This window comes from Tasmannia lanceolata, unplaced genomic scaffold, assembly GCF_043159265.1.
Source record: "Tasmannia lanceolata isolate RefF3 unplaced genomic scaffold, GAP_Taslan_0.1 ptg000005l, whole genome shotgun sequence".
NCBI lineage: Eukaryota > Viridiplantae > Streptophyta > Magnoliopsida > Canellales > Winteraceae > Tasmannia > Tasmannia lanceolata.
In genome coordinates this window covers 14,421,471-14,440,816 of record NW_027518682.1, presented here as the reverse complement: position 1 = coordinate 14,440,816, position 19,346 = coordinate 14,421,471, and the positions used below count along the sequence as shown (strand labels likewise).

General features: G+C 38.3%; 1 protein-coding gene across 1 annotated transcript; it reads left to right on the top strand.

Moving 5' to 3' along the window:
- The first annotated feature begins 426 nt into the window (after positions 1-426).
- On the top strand, positions 427-17,377 carry LOC143877612 (26S proteasome regulatory subunit 6B homolog). The gene is made up of 6 exons (XM_077379760.1): positions 427-963; positions 6,626-6,856; positions 6,972-7,130; positions 8,018-8,170; positions 9,269-9,352; positions 17,042-17,377. The coding sequence occupies exons 1-6, from the start codon at positions 466-468 to the stop codon at positions 17,174-17,176; spliced, it is 1,260 nt and encodes a 419-aa protein (XP_077235875.1). The 5' UTR covers positions 427-465; the 3' UTR covers positions 17,177-17,377.
- The last annotated feature ends 1,969 nt before the right edge of the window (positions 17,378-19,346 follow it).

Genomic DNA, 19,346 nt, shown 5'->3' with positions numbered 1-19,346 from the left:
ATATCTCTCCCGGGGAATTGGATAGGCAGGGTGACTTCTCCTACTTAAGTTTGATCAAAGGTTATTCTTTGTATCTCTCAATCCCGCCGATGAGATCTCCAAGTAATTGGTAGATCTCTCTCTAAAGAGGGGAATTCTAACTCCCACCTTGATTGATCTGAACCGTCCACTTAATATAGTTATTTTTTATTATTGAACTTGTATGGTCAAAAATTACACATAGATCGTTGGCGTGATTTTTGAGCGATTAAGACCCAAGCAAAAGGCCCTCAAAACGACGGTTCAGATCAAGCAAATGTGGGGCCCAAGTTGTAAAATAAGATCGCACCCTACGAAACCGTTCCTATTTCTATATATAAAAAGGAATTTGTTAGTGTCCATCGCAGAAGGCATTTCGCGGCTGGTCTAGCAATTTCCATTTAAAAAACCACCTCTCTCTTTCTGCGAAAGGGAAAAGAAGAAAAAATGGCAGCGGCCATGGTTATGGACCCAAACCCTTCATCGGACCCACGGCCGTTCTTCCCATCTACCCGGCCGGACCAAAACCCTGCTGCCGACCACTCTCCGGCTGGCGATGAAGATGATCTATACGGCCGCCTAAAATCTCTCCAGAGGCAGATCGAATTGATCGATCTTCAGGAAGAGTACGTGAAGGACGAACAGAAAAACCTAAAGCGGGAGCTCCTCCGTGCTCAGGAAGAAGTAAAGCGGATCCAATCCGTACCGCTCGTTATCGGCCAATTCATGGAGATGGTTGATCAGAACAATGGCATTGTCGGATCTACCACCGGATCCAATTACTATGTCCGAATTTTGAGCACTATAAACCGAGAACTGTTGAAACCCTCGGCGTCTGTTGCGCTTCACCGGCACTCCAATGCCCTAGTTGATGTGCTGCCGCCAGAGGCGGATTCGAGTATTTCGCTTCTTAGCCAGTCTGAGAAGCCCGATGTTACCTACAATGTAAGAGGAATTTTCTCTTTGTTGGTATTAGGGTTTATGGTGTGTGTTTTTGGGGAGCATTTGAAAGATGGAAATTAGGGTTTTGGATTTGTTTCTTTTTGTGCGTGTGGATGTAATGGGATTTTGTGTCTAAGATTTAGTTAGGTTTAGGAAAGTTTTTTCTTTCTTTAAATATTTTATGATCTTTCACTCTTTTTTAGGTTTGCTGAGTTAGGGGTTTTGTTCTAGGTTGGCTGGTTTTGGGGAAATGGAATTAGGTCTGATGATTGCAGTTATGGATTTTTGTTTGTTTGTAAAATTTGAGAGAATTATATTAATCTTGGATGATTTACATTAAGCACAAGGAGTGTTTTTATAGAACACTCAAATGATAAACATAGCAAGAGAATAAGATAATTATGGAAAGACACCGTGCTAATCTAATTCACTTGCCTAATCTAACCCAACCAACCCATATAGCCTAATTAAATCAAATCTTCTAATCTCAGAATATTTGATCTCGATTTGATTTCATTTTCTAATATGCCCCCTCAAACGTATATGGATTGAAAATTGATATACGTTTGATTACAATAGATATCTCCAAAAAGAAATTCCGTTTGATGTATGTCGCCGATATTGACGAAGATGATTGTCGCATGTTGTTGAAAAATGTGCCGCATGAAAGATGAGCCGCGAAGAGCTTCAATGAACTGGATTTGACTCAAGCCTGAATGAGTGAGTCATATTTAGGCCGATTTTGAATACCGAACCTTCTGGAAACGGGTCACTATGGACCAATGCTGGAATGGGCAAGAAAAGGGTCACTATGGACCAATGCCGGAATGGGCAAGAAATGGGTCCCTATGGACTAATGCCGGAATGGGCAATAAATGTGTCACAATGGCCTAATGCCGGAATAGGCAACAAAGAAGAAAAAAAAGCAAAGAGATGGGAGACAATGATAGGCCGAGCAAAATAATTATTGACGAACATCAAGATCATAAGAAACACTGGATAGTGTAAAAAGGAGCGGTGTAAATATTAATAGTGGGGGACAAAAATACTTGTTTCGAGGAGAATGATAAGATCTGAATATAAGAGGAAACACATGAAAATCATAATGTATCGCTGCCTTTATCAAATCTTGGGGTGGGGCTAGACTTATGGTTTAACAAGTAGAGCTATTAAGAGAGAGCGGAAGAAGGCGAAGAGATTTGGGTTGGGCGGACGGCTACATCGGCCATCCGCCAGAGGAAGACAATACTCTTTGTTGTTCTCAGGGCAGATGATCGTTATGCTCTGATACCATGTAAAATTTGAGAGAATTATATTAATCTTGGATGATTTACATTAAGCACAAGGAGTGTTTTTATAGAACACTCAAATGATAAACATAGCAAGAGAATAAGATAATTATGGAAAGACACCGTGCTAATCTAATTCACTTGCCTAATCTAACCCAACCAACCCATATAGCCTAATCAAATCAAATCTTCTAATCTCAGAATATTTGATCTCGATTTGATTTCATTTTCTAATATGCCCCCTCAAACGTATATGGATTGAAAATTGATATACGTTTGATTACAATAGATATCCCCAAAAAGAAATTCCGTTTGATGTATGTCGCCGATATTGACGAAGATGATTGTCGCATGTTGTTGAAAAATGTGCCGCATGAAAGATGAGCCGCGAAGAGCTTCAATGAACTGGATTTGACTCAAGCCTGAATGAGTGAGTCATATTTAGGCCGATTTTGAATACCGAACCTTCTGGAAACGGGTCACTATGGACCAATGCTGGAATGGGCAAGAAAAGGGTCACTATGGACCAATGCCGGAATGTGCAAGAAATGGGTCCCTATGGACTAATGCCGGAATGGGCAATAAATGGGTCACAATGGACCAATGCCGGAATAGGCAACAAAGAAGAAAAAAAAAGCAAAGAGATGGGAGACGATGATAGGCCGAGCAAAATAATTATTGACGAACATCAAGATCATAAGAAACACTGGATAGTGTAAAAAGGAGCGGTGTAAATATTAATAGTGGGGGACAAAAATACTTGTTTCGAGGAGAATGATAAGATCTGAATATAAGAGGAAACACATGAAAATCATAATGTATCGCTGCCTTTATCAAATCTTGGGGTGGGGCTAGACTTATGGTTTAACAAGTAGAGCTATTAAGAGAGAGCGGAAGAAGGCGCAGAGATTTGGGCTGGGCGGACGGCTACATCGGCCATCCGCCAGAGGAAGACAATACTCTTTGTTGTGCTCAGGGCTAAGGGTGTCAATTTTGGCTCGGGCTCGGCTCGAATCCTTAACGAGCCAAGCCGAGCCGACTCGTTAAGCTTAACGAGCTGAGCCCGAGTTAGGCCAGGCTCGGCTCGGCTCGGCTCGTTAAGGCTTGTCATGTCAACATCATGTGCAAAAACGTAACGAGGGTGCGTATGTCATGTCAACATCATATGCAAAAACGTACTTGTATCAAACGGTTGTGAAAAATCGGATTAATTTTTTCCCGTAATTGTTATAACTTTGAACCTTTTTTGGTATTTTTTTCTTAATTGTCATAACTTACTGCCTTTTCTTGGTAATTTTTCATTTTAAACTTTATAAATTCAGCTAATTTACTTTTTTGTTTGTAATGATTACTTTTTTTCCTTATTTGCTTTTGCTAGCAACCTTTGCTGTGCGAAACTTTATAACCCAAGCTTGATAAGCCCAAGCTCGATAAAGCTCGCGAGCGGCTCGCGAGCCTGGCCGAGCCCGACCGAGCCGAGCCCGAGCCTGGTTCGAGCCCGAGCCGAGCCGAGCCTGGCCAAGCTCGGCTCGGCTCGGCTCGTTTACACCCCTACTCAGGGCAGATGATCGTTATGCTCTGATACCATGTAAAATTTGAGAGAATTATATTAATCTTGGATGATTTACATTAAGCACAAGGAGTGTTTTTATAGAACACTCAAATGATAAACATAGCAAGAGAATAAGATAATTATGGAAAGACACTATCCTAATCTAATTCACTTGCCTAATCTAACCCAACCAACCCATATAGCCTAATCACATCAAATCTTCTAATCTCAGAATATTTGATCTTGATTTGATTTCATTCTCTAATATGAGGTTGGTGGATTAGGATTTATGGTGTGTGTTTTGAGGATTATTTAAAAGATGGAAATTAGGGTTTGGTATTTGTTTCTTTTTGCGTGTGCGGTTGCTTTGGGATTTTGGTTATAAGATTTAGTAAGGTTTAGGAAAGCTTCTTCTTCTTCTTCCTTTTTTTTTAATATTTCATGACCTTTCACTTTTTTTAATGTTCTGTATGCAGAGTTAAATGCATCCTTTATGTTATTTATTTAGTTGTTTATCGGTTGATTTAGCGGGAATTTGGATCTAGGGTTCTTCCTGAATGCCTAAACATCAGACAAACTTTCAATCTATCCACTATGCTGGGCAACTTTTTTCGTGATGTTAACTCAGAGAAAATAAAATAGATATGTTGGACATATTTTCTTCTAGGGAAGTAAGTCTACCTAGAAAGGCACTGAGCTCAGTCATTCCATGTTTGTGCCTGTTACAAGTCTTCTGAGAACTAGGCAAAGGTATGTTAGGTGAAGAACTCGCCATGCCAGTGATGTCAATTGCCAATTTCGGGACACAAAACTGCCATTGGCCACCCTTCTAAGGAAGCTCTTAAGCTGGACTTTCTTGCCCATATTCCATCTGGAATAGCTTGATAAGAAATCTCAAAGCTTTATTTGACTCAACAATGCATCCATGAAGCCCCAAATGTGAAAGCAAGAGCATATCCCATTTGCACCTACCCACTACAACATTCTCCTATCCCAACTGCCCTTCATTCATCATCCCCACAATTGTTGATCTATGCAAGTTAATTCTTTGGCTGGTTGCAACTTCAAAACATCTGGCACTTCTTTCAAATAAAAAGCCTAGTCCAAGAGGCGTCACTGAATTCGTGGACACGGACTCGGGTGTTGCGTGTCGACACTGACACAGAGTGTCGGACACGGCAAACCTCCAAAATTTAGAAACGGGGACACGGGTAAAATAGTAAGTATATATAATCATAATTTGTCGATACGGATTCGTGTGTCGTTTCGACACGGATATGAGTTGTCTGACATGGTAACATAAAAAAATCTAGAAATGGTGAGATCTACATACTCAAAATTATTGATTATTACACAAATAAGTGTCCACACGCCCATATTAACTCTAACACTCCTAGCAATACATTTAAAAGTGTCCAAAGGAGTGTCAACATGAGTGGACATGCGTGTCGTGTCGGACACATCAGGACACGTGTGTCAACAATAAATTCAAAGTGTCAGCCAAATCATAGCTGGAAAGCCAAGTGCTTTTAGAAAATTGAAGGTAGCCTAAAAATCAGAATCATCCACATTAAAACTTTTGACCACCCCCCCCGGGAACCACACACCCACCACCCACCCACCCCCCCCCCCCCCCCCCCCCCCCCCCCCCCCACCACCCCCCCCGCGAACCACACACCCACCACCACCACCCCCACCAATCTATAAAGCGCCTCAACAAAAAATTGACAAAAGAAAAGGGGATTGCTGATCATGCTGTCTTAAATGGTTAAACCTCTCAAGCTCTTAAAAAGGACTATAGGGGAACCATTGATGAGAATAAAAAACCACGTCTTTTCAAAAAAATAAAATAAAAAACCAAGTCTTTTCAAAAAAATAAAATAAAAAACCAAGTCTTTTGAAAAAAAAAAAAAAAAAAACCAAGCATACCTATACACTCCATCATTGCTTTTTTTACCTCTTCCATCCACCTTGTCCCTATAGTTTTCTTTTTCTTTTCTTTATTTTATTTTTGTGATCTATCTTGTAAGCACTTGCACTATCCCACAATTTATAATTCCATTCGAATCCCATGAAAAATGGTTCATGATTCAACTTGAATCCTATTTTAAAAGATACATACATGAGTTGTACAATTCACTCAAAAAGTGGGAAGCCATGGAGTTCCATCATTGTTGATTTGACATAGGGAAATGCAAGCGAAAGCAGTAGAAAATTGTTATTCCTAAATTGAAACAATTTAAGAGGAGAATTATAGAGGTTATGTCATGAAGCAAGCTTCAATGCTGAAGACAAAAATTTATTAACATAATCATCCATTAAAGGTAAAAGGTTTACTTTTCTGTGTAAGCCTCCAAATCTTATTCTTTAAGCAACCCTAACTTGTTATTTTAGTCAACTAGTGACTCCCAAAGGCGCCTTAAAGTCAACCTTCCTAAACCTACTAGGATTTCAAGTTAAAAAAAATGAAATGTATAATTTATAATTTTGAGAAGAAATATATTACCCAAATATACTATCAATGTTTCGGTAGAGGAGATCACCATAAAACCAACAGCTTAAACTCACTCTAACTTCAACCAGAAATTTACTGGAATAGTTTGCAGTTTTTTAATTTACTCTCATAATTGTTCACTGATTCCTGGCGAGATTCCTTCGTGTTAACATTAAATTTGGTGTTCAATAGTTGTGTGTTCGTGCTTCATCATTCTACAATATTAGAACATGTGTACTATACTCCATTTGCTTCAGTTCTGCCTCTTCTGGATTTGATTTATCTTCTCTTTTCCTCCTAACCTCCTAACTCTTTCTTTGCTTGGGTCAGGATATCGGAGGGTGTGACATTCAAAAGCAGGAAATTCGGGAAGCCGTGGAGTTACCCTTGACGCACCATGAGCTATACAAACAGATTGGTATAGATCCTCCTCGAGGTGTACTGCTCTATGGCCCACCTGGTACAGGTAAAACCATGCTAGCAAAAGCTGTGGCTAATCATACAACTGCAGCTTTTATACGTGTGGTTGGTTCAGAATTTGTTCAGAAGTATTTGGGTGAGGTATGTTGGCGTATTTCCTTTTGCTAATGTTTTGTTTTCTACAGTACATTTTTTTTTCTGTTTTCTTCTTCCATCAACACTTGTTATGTGGTAGTGAATTTATTCTTCTGTCTAGGGTCCAAGAATGGTCCGTGATGTCTTCCGTCTTGCAAAAGAGAATGCTCCTGCAATTATATTTATTGATGAGGTGGATGCTATTGCTACTGCACGTTTCGATGCTCAAACTGGAGCAGACAGAGAAGTTCAGCGAATCCTCATGGAACTCTTGAACCAGGTAATTTTAGAAAGAGAATGAAAATTGGAGTAAATCGTTAATCAACTCAAGTGAGACACCTTTTGTTTGACTTATCGGGAAAAAGACAAATATAAGGGGTTGGAAATGCTGGAAAACAGGGTGGAAATATCATTTATATATATATATATATATATATATATAGAGGAAAGTGTTTCTAGTCGGTAGACTAGATAAGCTTATCTACTCCGCCTTTTAAAAAAATACAGTGGGCCCACGCTTCTTGGATGATCCAAACCATTCATAGGATAGGTCTTAACATAGATAGGGTGTGCCCAAAAAATCAGCACCAAAGGGTCATCCTAGCCCTTCATTTTGTTGGGCATTGTGGTTCCCAGAATGGACACATATAAACGTCCACGTTTATATGCGTCCATTTTGGACACGGTGTGCCCAACAAAATGAAGGGCTAGGATGACCCTTTGGTGCTGATTTTTTGGGCACACCCTATCTATGTTAGGACCTATCCTATGAATGGTTTGGATCATCCAAGAAGCGTGGGCTCACTGTATTTTTTTAAAAGGCGGAGTAGATAAGCTTATCTAGGGGGTAGACTAGAAACACTTTCCTCATATATATATGGATAATTCTCAAAAATATTTATCTGGATTTATGTTCCAATATCACACTTTTATGAACTAATATATGTATATCAAATAACATGCATTATCATCATAATATATCTGGATGGGCATATTAGCTTGTTGCTTTTCCAGTATCAGTATGTCTTATGTCTCTTTTTCAGTGTCTGATTCTGATGCATGTGTTTGCCTCCAAGTTTCCCCGGGAGTGACATGCATCTCTACTCACATTCTTGCCATATGATGCTTTTGTGGTTAATTTTGAGTTTGCTCCTAATGCTTTTCCAGATGGACGGGTTTGATCAAACAGTGAATGTGAAAGTTATAATGGCAACTAATCGGGCAGACACTCTGGACCCTGCACTTCTTCGTCCAGGCAGACTTGACCGGAAGATTGAATTCCCTTTACCGGATAGGAGGCAGAAGAGGCTCGTTTTTCAGGTGAAATCCTACGTACACTTCAATCTAAAGTCTCTAATCTACAACATCTTTAAGTGGGAATACCTAATCTTCCCTTTACTTTGAGATTAGTAAGATGAGCCCTGGATCTGACATGAACAAATAGCGGTCTTTGTGGCTTATTTTTCAACCTCCGTGACTATGTATAATATACAGATAAACATTGGCTCTTTTATAGTGTTTGTTGGTTACTGTTTACTGGGTTCCACTTGAGAGCTCAAAAAAAAATAAAATCGTTTTCATTACAGAATCACTTTATTTTGAGCTCCTAGCGTAAAACTCAGATTGACTTCCAGTTTTTCATATGCAGTCAAGTATCACTTGATACAGAACATACTTTTTTTTCTCAATGTTGGTGTATTTGAGATGGTGGATGAATCTGCAAGCTGCAATAAGTTGGTCTCTCTTTAACTTTTTTCAGTCATAATCTCTCATATAATAGCAATTCTACGAGGAAAAATGTTTTTTGATTTTATGATGCTGCTAATAACTTTTTAGTCTTTGTACTGAAAAACCTTTCAACCACAGCCTCTTAATTTGATACCTCATTTTGTTGTACAAACTGAGCTAGAAGCTTGTTATGACCCACCTCAAACTTTCACCAGATTACGGGAATTGCCGTTATGAGTTGAAATAAAGATATGCTTCTGCTTTTTTTTTATTGCAATTAACTTTTTAGTTTTAGCACGCCTTCATGGCATTGCAACTTTTTGTTACTTTTTTTTATATTTTTAATATTCTTCATCTGTCATTGTGATATAACCGTAGTTACAAGTGTGTCTGACAACTGACTTTTCCATACAAAAAGCTGATGTATTGTTGGACTTGTGAATGATCTGATGTTCGGAAACCGTGAAACTTCAGAAACTTTAGGAGATTCCTTAGGCACGTGCCTTCTTTTAGTTACTTTGAAAAACAATCACTCATGATTCTCTCTCTCTCTCAAGTTCTCGTTATTGTGTCCTTGATGCGACCCTTCCTTCCACTGGATGTTTACCATTTGGTGGTGGACATTGCATGAAGTCATCATTGGTCACATATTGGTCACATTTTATTTATGGTGTGGTTGTCCTTGTGCAGGTCTGCACAGCAAAAATGAACTTAGGCGACGGAGTTGACTTGGAAGACTATGTTTCTCGACCAGATAAAATCAGTGCTGCAGAGGTAAGTGGATTTCATATTTAAACTTTGCCGCTTTGAATAACAAATTAGTAATTCTGATGTTGCCATTTGTTGTTTTATTGTTCCCACCATTTAAATAATAGATCTCTGACCTGCAAATGATTGATTGCTCATTGATCCATATAATGCAATTCTATTTTTATTTCCCAATGTTCCAGATAGTTGTGGTTGCTCGTTTGTTCACTATTGATCCTCTCGGTACAAATATTTATCAGTGGCTTGAATTTATAAAAAAGGAAAAACTCAGTTACACTGGGAACTTGTCCTTCACCCAAACCAATTGGCAGGGGTGATGGAACTTCTCAGACATGAAATAGGGTACTCCCTTGTATTGTCGTAGGTCCTATTAATCCCACAAATGTTCCATTTAGTTGAGATTGTTAATTTGTTCACTATTGATCATCTACGTTGGATGTGCATAAGATGAGTGTAGCGGAGATGCGAATGCTTAGATGGATGTGCGGCCACACAAGGTTAGATCGAATTAAAAATGAAGACATCCGTAAAAAGGCGGGGGGGGGGGGGGGGGGGGGCACCAATTGGGGAGAAGTTGAGAGAGCACCGTAGGCCTTTGGATGCTCTAGTGAGAAGAAGTGACTCGTGCCAAGTTGATGGAGTAAAAAGAGGTAGGGGTAGACCGAAAACAACTTGGGTAGAAACAGTGAGGAAAGACTTGAGGGCTAGGAACATAGCATAGAACATGACCTTGGATAGGATAGAATGGAGTGCTTAAAAAGTCGGACTCGGCAAAGGTAAAAGGGTGTTGACTTGTGCGAGTCAATGATTAATGTGGTCAATTTCCATAATGGTGGGTGAGTCAAAGGAGAAAATCTCGGACTTCAAAGAGAGCTCGGCTAGGGTAAAAGGGTCAACAATTGACTCAGTGAGTTTTTAAACAGTGGTTGCAAGTCCAATTGATTCCCACAAATGGGCACTAGCAAAGAACACCAAATTATCCTTCAGTGGAAGACTGATGTGGTAGGGGATAGGATCATTTAGAGGTTTGGATTTTTACTATACAAATTTGTTTATGGAATATGTTTCACATCTTTAACTATGAGTAGCATGGAGAGGATTTGTATGAGTAATGGTGGGGGATTTTTGGTTGTAGCTGTAGCTCTTTGTATCAAAAGGATGTTTGTACCTTTGGGACCTGTCACTTTAATATAGGATACTTTGCTTAGTATCAGCTAATGAATCATTGTGTGCTTGATTTCTAAAGAACCATGCTTGAAAACCCTTCCACTTATCCAGGACTTATACTTTGCTTAGTTACTTTCAGCTAATGAATCATTATTTGCATGATTTCTAGAGAACCATGCTTGAAAACCCTTCCACACTTTGCTCAAATCATTGTAAAAAAAAACTCACAGCGAAAACACCACACCCTTTTTTGGGAAGAGGGTAAAAAGTTTCAGTCCAAGGGTTTGTTGGTCGCCCTTTGTATAATGGTATCAAATAGGTGTTTTGTATGGTGGGGGCCCTATTGGATGTTTTACAATCGACTGTGCTTGAAAATCCTTACATTTAGCTTGGAGTTTGCCCAATCAATCTAAAGTACTTTTTGGGAAGAGTACGAGAAGGCCAGCCAAGGCCTTATCGATTGTCATTGGCATGACCTACATGACCTACTCGAGCCAATTATTAAGGATGGAAAAGCAAACATCTTATTCCTTGCAAAAGATCAATGAAGCAACATTTCTCCTTCACCAACCATTAAACATATGACTATATGAGGGAGTTTTAGATCCCTGTGTTTTCAGATTATTATTCTTTCATCTACCCACCCTTTTGTTGGAAAAAATACAATGGAAATGATTTTGACTCATTGAAATGTGACAATTATGGGCTGTAGATTGAAGGAATAATACCACAACAATTATTGAAATAATTATAGCACTACAGATGCAATTGGTTTTTTGATATATATATATATATATATATATATATATATATATATAGAGAGAGAGAGAGAGAGAGAGAGAGAGAGAGAGAGAGAGAGAGAGAGAGAGAGAGAGAGAGAGAGAGAGAGGTTCCTACACATATGTGTAGATAAGTTATCTACACACTAGCTTAAAATACAGTGGGGGCCACATTATTTGGGTGATCCAAACCATTCATTTTTAAGGCCCTCACATAGATAGGGTGTCCACAAAAAATAAGATCCATAGGATCATCCTAACCATTCGAACTGTGGAGGCAAAAAATGGACTAATTTGTGAAGGTTTAAAGACATCCATTTTACCTCCACAAATCGTAGGGTTGGGATGATCCTATGGATCTGATTTTTTGTAGACACCCTATCTATGTAAGGGCCTTTAAAATGGATGGCTTGGATCACCCAAACAATGTGGGCCCCCATTGTATTTTAAGCTAGTGTGTAGAGAACTCTCTACAGATATGTGTAGGAACCGTTTTCTCATATATATATATATATATATATATATATAGAGGAAAAGGATTGTACGCTCGAGTGTACCTAACCTTAGGTACGCTCGAGTGCCAAATCACATGGGTCCCAATTTTTTTTTGGTCATCTAAACCATTCATTTGCAAGGCCCCATCATAGATAGGGTGTGTACCAAAAATCAGCACCATTGAATCATCCTAACCCCTCCAAAACTGGAGTGCAAAATGGGCAGATTTGTGGACAAACAGTGTCTGTCCATTTTGACCTCCACAAATGGATGGGTTAGGATGATCCTATGGAGCTGATTTTTGGTATGCACCCTATCTATGATGGGGCCTTGCAAATGAATGGTTTAGATGACCAAAAAAAATATGGGACCCATGTGATTTGGCACTCGAGCGTACCTAAGGTTAGGTACACTCGAGCGTACAATCCTTTTCCTCATATATATATATATATATTAGTGATATAGTGATATATCGCAATTTTTTTATTTTCATTATTAGTATTTTTTTTGGAAAATCTCATTTTTTTGTAAATACGTTTTCTAATTTTAGATTTTGTGTAACAAAATTATATTTTTTCCTTGTATTAGTTTAAATTCTAGACATGAACAAAAGTTGTTAACTTACCAATTAGGTGGTTACTTAATGGTAAATAACTTAAGTTAGTTTTAGAAACTTATGCTAAAGTAACTTGCCTAGTTTAATATAATGTGTATGTAATGGGCATATAACTAATTATGTGTGTGTGTGTTTTATTTTTAAATTTATTCTAAGTATTTATTTTCTGCAATAATTTCTTGATAATATTCTTGTGAAGGCCCTTTCATTGGTTGGAGAAGATTCCTCCAATGCTATTAGATGGATGATAATGGGTGGAAATTATCTTTGGTGTAAAACCAGGGAAATTGAGGAAACTATGGTCTTGTTACACGTGTCGTCTAGTCATGTTAGGAGAGACGCTAATTCAGAAGCAGATTCTCTTACGTGAAGTGGTGTGAACTGCCCAATAATTGTCTCTAATTAGTATTTGATGCTTTAATGCAGTTATATAAATTTATTAATAAAAAGGAGCAACAACTACATGACCAAGATGGCCAAGCTACACCAAACAAAGAAAGGGAAACACAACAAGAGACTGTCAAGGGAGGAGATGATCAAACTTCTCAAGCATCACTCTCTCCACTCCTGAATGAGTGAGATGATCTGCCTCCCAAACGAGCGCGACCAGTATGAACCCAAACTAAAGAAAGAAAGAGACGTGCGCTTATAAAAATGTCAAATAGCTAATTATCACCTTCACTATATGAAGTTCCTATTTATCCATTGTGTGATTCTGCAATGGTTATGGCATTTCTTTCTCAAGCTTTTTGGGGTTGTATTGTATCTTTCATGAGAAGGTTGAAGGAGTTGTGTAGATGTTGATAGAGTGGACCATATGAAATTGGAGATCCTCTGGTCAGAATTATTATGTTCACTATGCTTTGGGGATTTGGACCAAGGGAGATGGTGTAATGTACAAAATAGAGTATACATTAATAAGAAGGGTAGAATATGATGATTCAATGGTTGTTAGTTAGAAAGAAATGTTGAGGAATTATGTTCCAATATCTAGAAAGCAATTGGAAGAAAGTGATAGTGGGGGGTTTGAGTAAGTAAATGTCTATCGACTAGAGGGATTGAGCCTTCTATCAAGCTCAATTTTTACAAGTTTTATGGGCAGTCACGATTCTGCAAGTACTGGAGTAGTTTTTATGAATTTTTTATAATTAAATTTCCAATGTTACCATTTCCACAAAAAAAAAAATTTCCAATGTTTTCTCAGGTTGTTTAGGAGTAAAATTTTCAAACGAGATGTAGGCCAGAGCTACGTTCAAAAGATTCAAGTGTAATGGAGTGTAGAACTTATTTGGAAGGCTAACAATCTTCATTTCTAGATTTAAAGGGAATTTCATTGGTAGAAGGGGGTTATTCTAATGCATTAAGGTGGGTGTTGGGTAGTGCTATAGCCTATAGGTTGATGGAGGTTAGGATACATCATCTATAAAAATAGCGATACTGGTGTGGCTTTGACGTTTCTTTTTGCCACATATTCTAAACCCAAGGGGCAATCTTTACCTTTTATACTTTTGTTCTGTTATTTCTTTTAATAAAATTTTGCTTAGGAAAAATAGATTTCCTCACTCAGTTGCATCTGCAGGTAAATCTCTTTTCAACCTAGGACACCAAGCTGCCTTTCCCTCCTCTGTCCTACAATAATCTAATCCCCACATGATTATTTTTCTCAATCCCCGCTAGGCTAACCTAGCAAACATATCTGCTAAGGGAGTCTAATGACATCATACATTGCCTTAGGACATGGAATTTATTACCAATCTGAACCTATGTCTAGTATCTTTCCTAAACTCCCACCACTACTGTTTTAAATGCCCTTTATGCCGCAGACCCTATGCCCCTATTATCTGGTCTAGAATCCCATCCCCCTTCTAGAAAATTGTAATTTTCCTTCGTAACTCTTCTTTAGAGACTGTTGATCCTCCCCAAATCTCGAATGCCTTTAGCCCCACTTCACCTTATCATCTATACTAAGACTCTACTTCACAAGCCCTGTCTTTGAAAGTGAGTACTTTCTTCTGCCTAATCAAACGAAATTTGTGCTCTTCTATTTCCTCCATCCAAATAATTCTTACTACCTAATGCAGATTAGAGGCCCAATAAGAGGCATATTTTCCCATTAGGACTTTTAGAAATTTATTTCCACGGTATAGTTTCTAGGATTTATATTTCCATTTTTTTAGTTTTTAGGGCTTTTATTTTCCATGTTATTTAGAATTAGGGATTTATTTATTTTCCATGGAATTTTATTTCCATTGCCTATATATAGGCCTCATGCACTAGGGATTTTTAGTTTTGGATGATTAAAGATTGATTGCGAATTTCTCCCCTGGATTTCTTCATCCTCCTCCTCCTCTTTCTCCTCGAGTCTTCCTCTTTGTTCTTCCGTGGCCTACATCAAGTTTGGTATCGGAGCTTTTCACTACCTCATGCCATCCCTAGAATCTGAAAAGGAGACAATGAAGTGGATTTAAATTCTTCTGGGAGATGCTTCAATCAGAGAGCTTTCTCTTGCGATTTGTGTACGCGGACAAGGCAAACCTCTAAAATTTAGAAACGGTGACACGGCTAAAATACAAAATATATATAACCATGATTTGTAGATATGGATTCGTGTGTTGAGTTGCGACACGGATATGAGTTGTCTGACATGTCAACATCTAAAAATCTAGAAATGGTGACACATGCATATAAAAAATCTTAGAATTAATCAATTATAATCTAAAACAAATATGAGATGATCAAATAATAACGCATTCATCAGTTTAATCTAGTCTCTTCTGTCACTAGTATACAACGAGAAAGGGAGATCAATATGATAAATGAATATAGTACAACGAGAAAGGAATAATAGTTTGTTTAGGGTTTTAGGTTTATGAGAGGGGATATAGCAGCAAATAGTAGTTAAAGAAGAGCTAAAATAAGAGTTTATAATAAAATGAGACTTAATAATAAAAGGGTAAAACTGAATGTCACACTTCACTTTACAAAAATGTCTCGACACACCCACATTAAGTCTAACCACTTCTAGCAATACCTTTGAAAGTGTCCAAAGGAGTGTTGACATGTCTGGACACGCTTGTCGTGTCGGACACGGCAGGACACACGTGTCGGAAATAAATTCAAAGTGTCGGTTAAATCATTCGGCTAAATCATAGGCTTTGTCCAAGTAATAGATAGGGGTGATTTGATTGAAATAAGTGAACTTGATGAGGGCCGTTGGAGCCCCTAAAATATATTTTGGGGAATTGTTGTATTCCTGGTCCTCCTTGCTTGCTGGACCTCAATAAATAATCCATTATCTTAAAAAAAAACATTTTGTAGAATCATTGACTATACTGGATAAGTAAGCCAAATATATTCAGACAAACATCCACCTCCACATAATAGTCTCTAAATCCCATCTTGCCAAACATATAGTTGAAGAATGAACAATTGACATGATCATCACTGCCAAAAAGAAAACACTGGACATGAATGATCATAGATCTTCTCTATGTCAATTTGCATGAAGACCTTGATTGAGTTGATTCTGTATGTCTAGATGGACTAGAACCAGGGCATTCATGGGCCACAAGTGAGAGCATGGATGCCCTGGTTCGAAGGCAGAATACATTCACTAGAATTTTGTACTTATTGGCACTACCCATGAAAGTAATTTGTCTATATCTTTTTTCCCCATGGATCTTTTTTTTTTCTGTCACCAAGGTGTCATAACATTGAACTTATCGATCATGGTTCTCAATGGCGGCTATGGACCTGCCTCTCAATTAGTAACTCTTTTCTTTCCACTTCAGCATCAATATAATCAATATCCATAAAAACTCGCGATTGAGCCTCTTGCTAAATGGTTGAGTCTCCTTTCTTCAACCCAGAGCTTGGAGGTTCAATCCCAGCTTACCTATAAAAAAAACCCAGAAAAACTCTCAATGTCTTTATACTAATAGCACAAGGATTTAACATCCAATTCCTTATTCATTTCTTTGAGTATTATCCTCATAAACTTAACCCCAGCCGTCACTCAAGAGTTCAAATAATTTTGACTAAATCAACCAACCTAGAACCTTTAGCCACTTTTTTTCAAGCCTTTACCACAATGAACTGCATCCGTTAAAAAAAAAAAAAAAGACACCATGAACTCCAACCCTCCAGGTTAATTTTCTTGTAAAATAGGAACGCAGTCAGATTTAACCATGGCAAAGTGATTACTTCTGGAAGATCAGCTTTCCAATAGCTAGAGCTGATGAGACTCTGCATTTTATGTAAATAGTTATCCCAGCTGTCAAACTGTTCATGAACTCGTCCAGTTCTATAATATTGAAGTTTGGACTTCCTTACTGGTGAGAGTCCAGCCATACCGACTAGATTCAGCTAAATTCAAAATGGTTTAGCAAGTTGCTGATTTTTGTGCGAGTGACGCTGCTAATTCTCATTTCCCTGCTAACACATTATTTAAAGCAATAACCAAAATGCCTGTGTTATGGAAATTAACATGATTCCCCTTGCCAATGCCCATGCCCATATAGAAGTGTTTCTCCATATTTTCTGTTCTTTTAAGAATGCTTATGAATCATGATTATAGCGTGTTTAGAAACCAGACTACCTAATATCAACCTCTGACCGGAGTCTCCAAAATGTTTGCAGATTGCAGCTATCTGTCAGGAAGCGGGAATGCATGCTGTCCGAAAGAATCGTTATGTCATCCTTCCAAAGGATTTTGAGAAAGGCTACCGGACAAATGTGAAGAAGCCCGATACGGATTTTGATTTCTACAAGTAAGAGGTGCCCGAACCCATGTAAGAGAATTTAATACGTGGTTAATGAACTATTAGAACCTTCCAACATTTCACCATGTCTTGGAAAAAGAAAAGGCAAAAAAGAATGCATGTTAAAGTTGTATTTGATATCACATCCATTTGTATTCTACTACTAATTGCCTGTTTTTAAGTAGGTTGTAAATGCAACATTTGATTGTGTCTACAGTATTTGCCAAATAACCATTAGCACTTGTGAAGGTGATGGCAAGTATGCCCCATCATAAAAAGGTGTTTTTGCTCGGTTCAGAAATTGTACAGGAGGGGCCAATTGTTAGGCAATATGGAGTGTCTGATGGGCGCACTCGAATAGATAGTGAGTAGAAAAACTGTTGGGCTCTTCTTGGGATCCCAAATGTGCCTTGTGGTTGTGATCAGCTCTGTTGATCTGACTGGCGAACAAATGTCTGGTCCATTGTTGTTGGCCCCACATTGATCGGATGATCCTAGCCCTGTGATGTATTAGACCATGTTGATCGGATGATCCTAGCCCTTAAAACGTTTTTTGGTATTTTGAAGATCATGTGGGTTGCCTCATGATGGTCCACCAGATCAAGGGGTCTTGATTAGGCAATTCATTGAACAAATTGGTAGTGTTCAATTGTGTGGCGGAGGGAAAATAAAGTATTGATTGGGCTAAGCAAACATTACCTTTCTGCTCCCTCTTACCTCTGGTGCCATTTCTGAAGTTCCCTATTTTTAAGGTTTGTTAATGAAACCGGACCCATCTATTTTCAGGCTTGGGGTCCGTTGATTTTGAAAATTAAAGCAGCCTAACAATTAATCTAACGGGTATGATCATCCATCCCTCCAGAAGAAAAAAAGTCAGTTCAAGCCATTTGCAATTTATCTAGTCTTTTCCGCACCAAAACCACATGCGTGTGTATTTTGAGAGGTGAAATTTGCTGGGGTAAGACATAGATTAAAAGTCACTGTCTTTGGATCAAATATCAAGGGACTCACCTACTGTAACTACCCCCATATGGGAGAACTTTTTTTATTTTATGAAATGGTGAAATTTTATTAGAAAGGTAAGGCCTGGGATCGTAGAGTAGAAGAAACAGAGAAAAAAAATTCTATAGGACCACAAATCCCAAGTCAAAGTCTTTCGGATAGTCCAATTGTTTGTGTCCCTAAATTAGGCCACCCTTGACCACCACAAAGTCATTCACAGGGACTTCAAGTCACTCCTCGCGACGCGTCTTGGTGTTATTAACCTCAGCCACAAATATTGCTTATCACGCCCATTTGGATTCTTGTACCACCCAAGACATGTGCCAAGTCTCCCCATATAATTTTACTAAACAACCCATCCATGTGCGTGTACGAATTTTCTAAACTCATCTACCTTGGTTTCATCATCAAAACAAATCAACCCATTGAAAAAACCCACTAACTATCACTACTCCACTTTAAGTTCTAGGTTTATTTTCTACATGCTAGCTTCCATCTATGCTTGAAAGCTTTCAAAATTTTCATGGATAGCCCATCTCATCTCTCATCTCTCATCAATAAAAAAGGGAACTATAGAGAGTAGACTTGGTGGTCCTTCACCCCATTTTCCTCTATGCTTCTTTTCTAACACGTACGAAAAAAGAGGAAAAGATGGTCTCTATTATGGAGTCTAGAAGGACAGATATTATATTAGTTTTATTTATTCAGTACAACTTTCTCCACCTTTACCTTGAAAAATACTAGTAGAGCTTCCCTTCTCAAGCTTTCATAGAGAAGTGTTGGTTGAACTGATCTATGGGCCCCACCTAAGAGTTCTTGCTCGCTTCAACCCACCAAACTCTTGGTTATAACATAACAAAGTAAATAAATGTGGTAGATGGGAGAGTAGTTGTTAACCCATCGTTGTTGGATGCATATTTTCTCTTTCCTCTTCACACTTTTTGTTGGGCCATCTCTGTTTCTTTTCTTTTTTGACAAAAAAAAAAAAAATTTCCTCCGTAATGAGAGAGAGTTTTGGAGTGCTTAACTTTATTTTAATCATAATAATTATTTTCCATTTTATGTTAGGTAAGCTTGAAAGGGACTACATATCATAAGGTCCAGTTGTAATTGATTGTGTGTGAGAGTTGGATGATGGTGGCAGAAAATAGTACAGGCGTTTTATGGAAAGCTGAAACTGT

What these genes read in the sequence shown, in the direction of transcription:
- LOC143877612 (XM_077379760.1), top strand. Translation starts at nt 466, where the DNA reads ATGGCAGCGGCCATGGTTATGGACCCAAACCCTTCATCGGACCCACGG. An exon ending in TCATGGAACTCTTGAACCAG is followed by an intron (nt 7,131 to 8,017) that starts GTAATTTTAGAA and finishes ATGCTTTTCCAG; the next exon opens with ATGGACGGGTTTGATCAAAC. An exon ending in ATAAAATCAGTGCTGCAGAG is followed by an intron (nt 9,353 to 17,041) that starts GTAAGTGGATTT and finishes AAATGTTTGCAG; the next exon opens with ATTGCAGCTATCTGTCAGGA.